The sequence below is a fragment of the Primulina huaijiensis genome, chromosome 11, assembly GCF_012295235.1.
Source record: "Primulina huaijiensis isolate GDHJ02 chromosome 11, ASM1229523v2, whole genome shotgun sequence".
NCBI classification, from domain to species: Eukaryota; Viridiplantae; Streptophyta; class Magnoliopsida; order Lamiales; family Gesneriaceae; genus Primulina; species Primulina huaijiensis.
The window spans coordinates 16,465,736-16,476,567 of record NC_133316.1 but is presented as its reverse complement, the minus strand read 5'-3'; the positions used below and the strand labels follow the sequence as shown (position 1 = coordinate 16,476,567).

At 34.6% G+C, this 10,832-nt stretch overlaps 2 protein-coding genes across 3 annotated transcripts; both read left to right on the top strand.

The window, feature by feature from the left end:
- The first annotated feature begins 214 nt into the window (after positions 1-214).
- On the top strand, positions 215-948 carry LOC140988433 (uncharacterized). The gene is made up of 2 exons (XM_073457445.1): positions 215-442; positions 538-948. Exons 1-2 carry the CDS (start codon positions 215-217, stop codon positions 946-948), a joined length of 639 nt encoding a protein of 212 aa, XP_073313546.1.
- A 936-nt stretch (positions 949-1,884) lies between these two features.
- Positions 1,885-10,390, top strand: LOC140987572 (ABC transporter B family member 2-like). 2 transcript variants are annotated; one of them, XM_073456137.1, is made up of 12 exons: positions 1,885-2,345; positions 3,169-3,223; positions 3,583-3,758; positions 5,870-6,070; positions 6,158-6,417; positions 6,505-7,045; positions 7,140-7,513; positions 7,658-8,097; positions 8,239-8,480; positions 8,573-8,820; positions 9,088-9,500; positions 9,641-10,390. In XM_073456137.1, exons 1-12 carry the CDS (start codon positions 2,076-2,078, stop codon positions 10,192-10,194), a joined length of 3,774 nt encoding a protein of 1,257 aa, XP_073312238.1. In that variant the 5' UTR covers positions 1,885-2,075; the 3' UTR covers positions 10,195-10,390. The 2 variants fall into 2 exon arrangements, with proteins under 2 accessions (XP_073312238.1, XP_073312239.1); XM_073456138.1 differs by lacking the exons at positions 1,885-2,345; positions 3,169-3,223 and having other exon boundaries at positions 3,629-3,758; positions 5,910-6,070.
- The last annotated feature ends 442 nt before the right edge of the window (positions 10,391-10,832 follow it).

Here is a 10,832-nt window from a genome sequence, read left to right as displayed (position 1 = left end):
TGATGATACTTCGGGACTTGGGCTTTTTATGCATCTTAAAAATGCTTTAGTCAATCTTGAGCTTGATATTGATGATATTAGAGGTCAATGATATGATAATGGATCTAATATGAAAGATATGCATAAAGGTGTACAAAAAATGTTGCTTGAAATGAATCCCAGAGCTTTTTATACTCATTGTGGTTGTCAAAGTCTCAATTTAGCTTGGTGTGATATGGCGAATTGTTGTCCTAAGGCTATGTCATTTTTTGGAGTAATACAACGGATCTATACATTGTTCTCCTCTTCTACCAAGCGGTGGAAGATTTTCAAAGATCACGTGAAGGGTTTGACAGTTAATCCATTGTCACAAACACGATGGGAAAGTCATGTTGAGAGTGTTAAACCTATAAAGGAGCAAATTGCACAAATAAGATATGCTTTTATGACGTGGCAAATGATAGTGAAGATCCCAAAACGAAGAGTGAAGCTGAGTCCTTAGCATTATATAAACTTGAGAATTTTGAATTCTTGCTTGGTGTGGTAATTTGGTTCAAGTTGTTGCATGCTATCAACACTATGAGCAAATTTCTTCAATCTGAAAATATGGATATTGATGTTGCTATCGAATTTTTACAAGGAATTGTTTTATTTCTTGAAGAATTTAGAGAGGATGATTACGATAAGGCCATGGTTGAAGATAAAGAAATGGCATGTGATATGGGCATTGAAGCTGTATTTCGAGAGAAACGTGTTATCCGAAGAAAAAAACAATTTGGTGAAAGTAACATTGAAGAAGTGATACAGTTAGCTGCAAAATCTTTTCGAATTAACTACTTTCTCTTTATAATCGATCAAGCTCGTTCTTCTATGAAAGCTCGATTTGAACAATTTCAAAAATATGAAGAAACATTTGGTTTATTGTTCAATCTAGAGAGGTTACAACGTACAGACTATGAACCTTGTTGAGTTCTTGCAAGAATCTTGAAAATTCTTTGACTCATAAGGGTTGTTCTGATATTAATGGGGATGATCTATTTTCGAAGTTGACATTCTTGAGGTGCTTATTACCAAGAGAAGCAAAATCGGCCATTGATGTAGTGAATTACTTGAAGAAAATGGATGGGTGTTTCTCAAATGCTCATATTTCTTATAAAATCTTGTTGACTATCACGATCACAGTAGAAAGTGCAGAGCGAAGTTTCTCAAAATTAAAGCTCATCAAAACTTTTCTCCGATCAACCATGCCACAAGAAAGATTGAATAGATTGGCTATGTTATCGATTGAGAAAGAAATTACTGAACAACTTGATTATACAGACTTGATTAGTGTTTTGAGCTCTAAAACTGTTAGGCGGGTTTTTTTTAGTGATCATTTTGGACATGTTTGATATTTTATTTAATTAGTTTTTTATATTGTCTTTAACGTATTGATTTAATTTGAAAAATTGCTATAAAACTAAAAAAAATATGAACACACATTATGATTCAGAGGTCTTTTTTTAAAAGTTAGACTCAGACCCAAATATTGTTAGGATTGATCCTGTTTCCACCTAAAAATCTTTGTCATTTTTCTTTATACTTATTATCACGCTTGATATGTGGAAATATTTTGATCCGAAATTATCGTTAAAATGGAAAAAAAATCAACGATCTCACTAAAAAAAGCTATTTAATTTGATAATCTTTTCAAAACATTTTTTTAGAATGTAATGCAAATTCATTCATATATATTATATACAGAAATGTTATAAAGCACATTTCTTTCGGTTATCATGACGGAAGTTGTTGAATCATCATAAATACGATGGCTCCCAACTGCTAGTAAAATATTTTTTTTTAAAAAAAAGGTTAAAAGAAGAGGATACTCATTTCAATTTCAATAAATAAAACACCGCCACACCAGTTCTTGCTTTTTCATTAAATCTGCTTATATAAATCCACCAAATTTCCCACACAAATTAATTCTCGCCCTCGCCCCGGTTTCATCTTTTTTTTTCCTTCTTCCTCAGTGAGCGATCCATTCCACTCAAAAACCCAATAATTAATCACCTATAGATCTCGAATTTTCCAAAAAAAAAAAAAAAACAAGAAGAATGAACAATCAATCTGCTGAATCCGATGCTTCCACAGATGAGAAGAACGAGAAAGACTGGTCGAAGAAACCGGCCCCGAAGAAAGTTTCGATCTCGAAATTGTTTACATTCGCAGATAGCTACGATTATCTGCTGATGTTCGTCGGATCCATCGGTGCATGCGTGCATGGCGCTTCGGTTCCTGTGTTCTTCATTTTCTTTGGGAAGATGATTAATGTGATTGGGTTGGCTTATCTTTTCCCCAAAGAAGCTTCTCACCATGTCGCTAAGGTACGTATGTACGCCATCGGGGAACGACACGAAAATGTGTTAAAAGATAAAATCTCGTATATAAAATTAATGATCTTTTAAAACACTGTAATTATAAGATCAACGATTTCACGGATCAACTATGTATATATTTACATTAAAATATAATATTTTTCCTGAGTAACCAAAATAAGATATGTATATCACAAAATTGACTCAGTGTCTCACATGAATTTTTATGTTAATATTATTATATTATATGTTGCACATGATATGATATTTAGCTCTTAGATCATCAACATAAGAATACGAGTGATCCATATGATATATTGAAATATGAAAAGAAACACTCTCGGTGCTATATCCTAAAATTTTAAATCATATCAACATGTGTTATGATTGTGATTTAAGGTTTATTTATTTATTGATTTTTTTTTTTGATGTTATATACGAATTATGTGGTCTACTAACTCTTTCTTTTTCCGACTGCAATTTTCCCCTTTTTTAAACATAATTATGTTAAGTTATTTCTGTTTAATTTGCTCGTGACGTTGTGATTAGAGTCTCAGTTGTATTACTTTGGCTATTTATTCTGTTAAATAACAATGTTTTGGTTATTATAATACTTCGAAGGAATATATTAGTAGGAATGACATTTCACATTAAATGTTAGTTTTGGTGGAAGTCATAAATAGTAAAGGTCAGATTTTGATTTTGATTTTTTTTAAAAATATATTATGAGTGTGTATACGTATAATTTTGGATGCCCATCCATTATATTTAATTTTCTTGTTAAATTGAGTAACAAATTCTTCTTTAAATCTAAACTATTTATTTTCTGCAGTATTCTTTGGATTTCTTATACCTCAGCATTGTCATAATGTTTTCGTCATGGACAGGTAAGACACTTATCTGCACTTAAAAATATATCAAAACCCTCAATTTTTATTGGGAAATTAAAATTCTAAAATCATATTTTAAATTGGCCTTTATAGTCAAAGGTTGGCATAAGGAACTGTTTATTGTATATTTAATCCGACTTTTGTCGAGTGCTGATATGATATTATATATAATGTTCGGCACCATGTCAGCTCCTCTAATGTAGGAAAAATAAATTATAACATTGTGACCAAATTTTGGTTGATCAGATAATGAAATCCTATCTTGTCTAATTTATCGAGGGATTTTTGGAACTTTTTATTTTTATATTAGAATCAAGAAAGTTATAATTTACAAAATTATATTAAAAAAATTTCAGAGGTTGCTTTTTGGATGCATTCTGGAGAAAGACAAGCAGCAAAAATGAGAATAGCATATTTAAGATCAATGCTAAATCAAGATATCAGTGTTTTTGACACAGAAGCCTCCACTGGAGAAGTCATTTCGGCTATTACAAGTGATATTATTGTTGTTCAAGATGCAATTTCTGAAAAGGTAAATTCCATTAATAATTATTTACTCTTTTTTTTTAAAATCTTTTGAATAGGTCTCTTGCGAGAGAGTCTCACGAATCTTTATCTGTGAGACTGGTCAACCCTACCGATATTCACAATAAAAACTAATACTCTTAGCATAAAAAGTAATATTTTTTATTGGATGACCCAAATAAGATATCTGTCTAACAAAATACGAACCGTGAGACCGTTTCATACAAGTTTTTGTCAAATCTTTTTTATAAATAATAAAAACCCGGTTGATCGTTCAATTTTTTGTCATATTTAATTATTTCTGGATTCTCACTATTTTGTGTATTTGTACTGCGACCACCTCTAATTTGTTACGGTGAAATAGAAATACAATAATATTTTTTAAAATGATAAATTCTATATTATGGAAAATAATTTAATAACATGATATAACAAATTCAATATCGAAAAGAGCCGAGGAAAATATAATATAAATATAAATATAAATATAAAAAATAGATAGATGTGACATTTCTTAAAATAGCCTTTGGGACAAGAATATGTAAAAGCGTAATTGATGAGTAGCAATTTTTAGATAATTAGTTGACAAAATGCCGCTTTCAATTAAGTTGAATGACCCTGCAAAGCTTTTATTATATTTTTGCTGTGACAGCTTGCTTCCTCGTATTTAATGTTGGGTCACGTAATAAATTCTAGGTGAGGTTTTATAGTTGGGGAAGTGTGGGAATTTACTCGTTCATTAAATATTAACATGGGCATGATTTGCCGGTGGAATTATTGCAAAAGAAGTTTGCTTTTTTTCTTTATTATTTTCTAATATTTAGTTGTGATTATTATAAACTTTTGCGGTGAATGTTGTATTTGGATTGGGAATCGAATAATTCTGAGTATTTGGAATTTTTCATATTGATCATAACAAAAACATAAAGTGTAGGTCTCTTGTGAGACGGTCTCACGAATCTTTATTTGTGAGACGGTCTCACGAATCTTTATTCACAATAAAAAGTAATACTCTTATCATAAAAAGTAATGGTTTTTCATGGATGACCCAAATAAGATATCCGTCTCACAAAATACGTTCCGTGATATCGTCTCACACAAGTTTTTGTCAAACATAAAATTGTTTGGGATCCAGTGATATATAGAAATAATTTGGAACTTCAATTCGAAATTTCTTGATTTCAAATATTTCCATCCTAGAGTTTTTGTAGCTCGAGGTAGATTGACGATGAACTATAGATCTGGAGTTTGTTTAACTAAATCTCTAAATCATCTTATTATTTTTTATAAGTTTACAAGATTTTCAAGTAACCAAGCTTTGAAATGTACGTTTGCCTAAATAAATAATTTGGGGAAAGATATTTGTTATAGAAAAGAACTTGGATGATAATCTGGAATTGTCTAAAAACATTTAGCATATATTTTTTGATATCTTCTAAGTTAGATTTTCTGATATCTACTAAGTTTTTATATTATGGGCTTGCTAATTTTTCTTTTTTCTTTGTATGTATATGCTCTAATTGAGATGTTATATTTCTTGATTTACTTTTGGTGCATGGTAACTAGGCCAATTTCAGCTTTGATATCACCTCTAAATTTCTTACATAGCAGAAAAAGTCACGAATAAGACGTGAAGGGCATTGGAAATTTTAGAAATACTAATTTTGACATATCTGCGATTTCGGTCTTTTATATTGTCAAAATTGAAATTTAATCAAATATTTTTTTATTTTTTGATCAATTTGTTTATTTGTCTTGCAATTTGAGTCGGGGGAACTCCTTACATGACATTGGACACATCGGTCATAAATCAACGCCAACGGAAAACAAAATATTGGCAAACAAATACAAAGATATAAGATTAAAACTGAGATTCTGGTTGTAACAAAATAAATATATAATTTTCCATTTTTGTAGGGAATGACAAAAATATGCAGTGAAACCAGATGAAAACTTCAATTTCCAATATTTCTGATAGTTTCTAAATTGTGATCACAAGATATATGATCAGTTGTCATTTAATACTCGAAATTACCTAAAAAAGAGTTGAAAACATAAACAAATTAAGAATATTGTTGTTTGATATTTGATTATTTTGAACCTTTATTTGGTATTCAGGTGGGAAACTTTTTGCATTATATAAGCCGTTTCTTAGCAGGATTTGCTATTGGTTTCATCAGAGTTTGGCAAATAAGTCTGGTGACACTTTCAATAGTACCAATGATAGCACTTGCTGGTGGGATATATGCTTATGTAGCAACTGGCCTTATTGCTAGAGTCAGAAAATCTTATATCAAAGCTGGCGAAATTGCTGAAGAGGTATGTACATCTATCTATCTGGTCACAAATTCGCATTGCTTGATCATGATGATCTTCAGCTACATTTTTGCGGGTGGTCGAATTCAGGTGATTGGCAATGTTAGAACCGTGCAAGCGTTTGCAGGAGAAGAGAGAGCGGTTAAATCATACACGACGTCTTTATTGAACACTTACAAATATGGAAGGAAAGCCGGGCTAGCCAAAGGTGTTGGACTCGGAACCCTGCATTGTGTTCTTTTTTTATCGTGGTCGTTGCTCGTCTGGTTCACAAGCGTAGTCGTCCATAAAAATATTGCCAATGGAGGAGACTCTTTCACTACCATGCTCAATGTTGTCATTGCTGGCCTGTGAGCTTAATTTTCTACTATGAAAAATCTGTATGGAATTTTTGTAATATGGAAGGACATTCATTAATATTTTCTTTCCATCTCCAGCTCACTTGGGCAAGCAGCACCGGATATTACAGCATTCATTCGAGCAAAGACGGCTGCATATCCCATTTTTGAGATGATCGAGCGAAACACTGTGAGCAAAACTAGCTCTGAGAACGGAAAGAAAATGAGTAGAGTAGAGGGGCACATCCAATTCAACAACGTCTCGTTTAGCTACCCGTCACGCCCCGATGTGATGATTTTCAACAGGCTTTGTTTGGATTTTCCCTCTGGTAAGATCGTGGCACTCGTGGGAGGAAGCGGATCAGGTAAAAGCACGGTCATTTCTCTGATAGAACGCTTCTACGAGCCCCTCTCTGGAAATATACTGCTAGATGGTATTGATATTCGAGAGCTTGATTTGAAATGGTTGAGGCAGCAGATCGGTTTGGTAAATCAGGAACCAGCCCTTTTTGCCACCACCATACGGGACAACATTCTATACGGGAAAAACGACGCCTCTCATGAAGAAATCACTCGTGCATCGAAACTTTCAGAAGCCATTAACTTCATTAACAACCTTCCTGACAGATTCGAAACTCAGGTACGTATATATTCTTTTCAAACTGACAAGAATGTATCCTAAAACTCCTCAAATCTTTATCCTCACGAAGATATATTCGGACATGTTTTTTCAGGTGGGTGAACGAGGAATCCAGCTCTCTGGTGGACAAAAACAAAGAATCGCAATATCTCGTGCAATAGTGAAGAATCCTTCCATCTTGCTGTTGGATGAAGCTACAAGTGCCCTTGATGCAGAATCAGAGAAAAGTGTGCAGGAGGCTCTCGACCGTTTGATGGTTGGAAGAACTACAGTCGTCGTGGCTCATCGATTATCAACTGTCCGAAATGCCGATATTATAGCAGTTGTGCAAAACGGTGTCATAGTAGAAACTGGAAGCCACGAAGAGCTCATCTCGAGGCCAAATAGTGCATATGCTTCACTTGTCCAACTTCAAGAAACTGCTGCCCTGAATCGTGTGCCATCATACTCAATGGGAGTACCTCTAAGGTTTGAGTTTCACTTGATGGATGTTGAATCAATGCACATTTTAGTGTCCCTTCAAATATTTTGGATTGAATCAACGCACATTTTAGTATCCCTTCAAATATTTTGGATCGGTTCTTACAAAATTTTATTTGTAAATTCATGCAGCCTTCGGTATTCACGAGAAGGAAGCATTAGGTTTTCGAGGGAATTATCACGAACAACGACAAGAAGTCACGGTGCAAGTTTTCGTTCTGAGAGGTCATTTAGCAGATTAGGTGGTGATGGACCAGAGAATGTGAAACCACCACGAGTTTCTTCGAACAGGTTATTCTCCATGATACGCCCTGACTGGTTTTATGGAGTTTTTGGAACCATCGGTGCGTTCATTGCTGGGGCACAAATGCCTCTCTTTGCACTCGGAGTCACTCAAGCTCTCGTATCTTATTACATGGATTGGGAGACAACATGTCGTGAGGTCAAGAAAATTTCATTGCTCTTCTGTGGAGGTGCTGTTGTGACCCTTATCGTTCATGCGATTACACATCTATGTTTTGGGATCATGGGAGAACGGCTAACGCTTCGCGTTAGAACAATGATGTTTAAGGGTAAATTTTATTATTTAACTACATGTATTACTCCCCATCTCCCTAACCTTAAAGCCCCTCATTTTTCATTTTTTATTATATATTTTAAGTTTTATATTATATTTTACATCAGTATTCTTGATCTGCCTCATTTCTTGGCAGCCATGTTGAGAAACGAGATAGGGTGGTTTGATGATGTAAACAATACGAGCTCGATGCTTTCGTCTCAATTAGAAACTGAAGCAACTTTACTACGAACAGTAGTAGTCGATCGCTCAACAATCCTCTTGCAGAACTTAGGCTTGGTCGTCACCTCATTCATTATCGCCTTCATCTTGAACTGGCGACTCACCCTTGTTGTTATAGCAACATATCCTCTAATCATAAGTGGTCATATCAGTGAGGTACATATACACTCATTTCTAGCTATGTACCATTTCAGTAGGAAACTATATCCATACTTCTTTTAATGAGCTGTTTCCTGTAATGTCTTCAGAAACTTTTCATGAAAGGCTATGGTGGTGACTTGGCCAAAGCCTATCTCAAAGCTAATATGCTTGCTGGTGAGGCTGTGAGTAATATACGAACTGTTGCTGCGTTCTGCTCGGAGGAGAAGGTTATCGATCTTTATGCAAGAGAGCTAGTTGAACCATCTCGGCATTCCTTCAGACGTGGTCAGGCTGCAGGAATATTTTACGGGGTTTCACAGTTTTTTATCTTCTCTTCGTATGGTCTTGCTTTATGGTACGATAATCTAACTCGCGCTTCATGTAAGGTTTCCTAGAAAAGTTGATCCAAATCGATATTGTGATAGAATCGTGATTAGAAAAGAAAGATACTAAAACAAAATGAATCAAATCAAATAATTTTCTCAGCTTTAATGTTCTATCACATTGACTGAATGTTTCACTTGTATCCACAATTTTTGACTAATATTCAATTAGCAGACTGTAAATTCTATAGCCACATTAAGGTAAAAATTGAATATTTTTAACTCTCAATTTTTTTTAGGTATGGATCCACTCTCATGGAGAGGGAGCTAGCTAGTTTCAAATCCGTCATGAAGGCGTTTATGGTATTGATAGTAACAGCCTTAGCTATGGGAGAGACCCTCGCCATGGCACCCGATCTCTTGAAGGGAAACCAAATGCTGGCATCTGTTTTCGAGGTACTTGATCGAAGGACAGAGATTGCAAATGACATTGGAGATGATGTTTCGAGAGTAGATGGTACAATTGAGCTCAAGGATGTCGAATTTAGCTACCCCTCACGGCCTAATGTTCTAATTTTTAAGGATTTCAATCTAAAGGTTCATGCGGGAAGAAGCATGGCACTGGTAGGCCAAAGCGGTTCGGGTAAAAGTTCTGTCATCGCTCTCGTGCTGAGATTTTACGATCCTACATCGGGCAAAGTCGCAATAGATGGTAACTTCACTTCCTAATACTAAATATTTTTTCTAAAAAAGATTAATTAACTTGATGTGGCTTAAACTTCAGACTTTATTCTGAAAAAACAACAGTTAGTGTCGCCAACAATTTTGATCATGTCCACTGAATTTAAACAGGGAAAGACATCAAGAGACTAAAACTCAAGTCGTTAAGGAAACATATTGGCCTCGTGCAGCAAGAACCGGCCCTCTTCGCCACATCCATATATGAAAACATCCTCTATGGCAAAGATGGAGCGACAGAAGGTGAGATTACCGAAGCGGCTAAACAAGCTAATGCTCATAGTTTCATCTCTGCACTTCCCGAGGGGTATTCAACCAAAGTTGGGGAAAGAGGTGTTCAACTCTCTGGTGGACAGAAGCAAAGGGTAGCCATTGCAAGAGCTATCTTAAAAAACCCTTCAATCTTGCTGCTGGATGAAGCTACCAGTGCTCTAGATATGGAGTCGGAACGAGTAGTTCAACAGGCTTTGGATCGGTTGATGAAGAACCGCACTACGGTTATTGTAGCTCATAGGTTATCAACCATACAAAATGCTGATCAAATATCTGTGTTGCAAGATGGCAAGATTATAGAGCAAGGGACTCATTCTTTGCTAATGGAAAGCAAAGATGGAGCTTATTATAAGTTAATTAATCTGCAGAGGCAACGGCAACAACTTCAAAGTTAATGGAAGATAAATAGGTTGCGGACTGACGTTTTGGGATTGAGTTTCGAGTTCGAGTTGAACTCATGTGCATGTGGGTAAAATATGCAATCATTTGGAGATGAAAGAATTTGTCTAATACAAATTTATGTAATTTAATCAACATCATGATACATTGTTATACATGTATCTAATGCAATGGGTTTTTTGGTGGAACAAATGTTAAAACGATCCAAGCCGATCGATCATCGAAAATATTCTTCTTTTTTCATTTTTCTGATTTTGTATCCATAATTTTTTGGCCGATATTTTTTTCCAACTGTTGCAAAGGAGAAATTCGAAAATAATCTTCTTTTTTTCGTTTTTTCTGATTTTGTATCCATAATTTTTTGGCCTATATTTTATATATATATAAGGATTAGTTATATTTCTCCAAGTCGTGGATTTGGATTTTACGAAAAGGGTTGACTATTCTCCCACTATTACGGATAAAAGTACCTCTGATGAAAAGAAAGAGTTTAAAATGTAGGAGAGATCGAATCGTATGTGTATGATGATCATGAAAATAGTCATTCTATAATCCAGGGAAACAATGTCTAGTGACATTGCTACGGCTAAGTATTTTTTTAAGGATCTCGAAACAAGTTACCTAATATTGAAAA

Bases quoted from the DNA above. Each gene is read 5' to 3' on its own strand.
- LOC140987572 (XM_073456137.1), top strand. From the start codon at position 2,076: ATGAACAATCAATCTGCTGAATCCGATGCTTCCACAGATGAGAAGAAC. The intron at 6,418-6,504 runs GTGAGCTTAATT...TTCCATCTCCAG, and splicing joins AATGTTGTCATTGCTGGCCT to CTCACTTGGGCAAGCAGCAC. The intron at 7,046-7,139 runs GTACGTATATAT...ATGTTTTTTCAG, and splicing joins CTGACAGATTCGAAACTCAG to GTGGGTGAACGAGGAATCCA.
- LOC140988433 (XM_073457445.1), top strand. From the start codon at position 215: ATGGCGAATTGTTGTCCTAAGGCTATGTCATTTTTTGGAGTAATACAA. The intron at 443-537 runs GTGAAGATCCCA...ATTTGGTTCAAG, and splicing joins TTATGACGTGGCAAATGATA to TTGTTGCATGCTATCAACAC.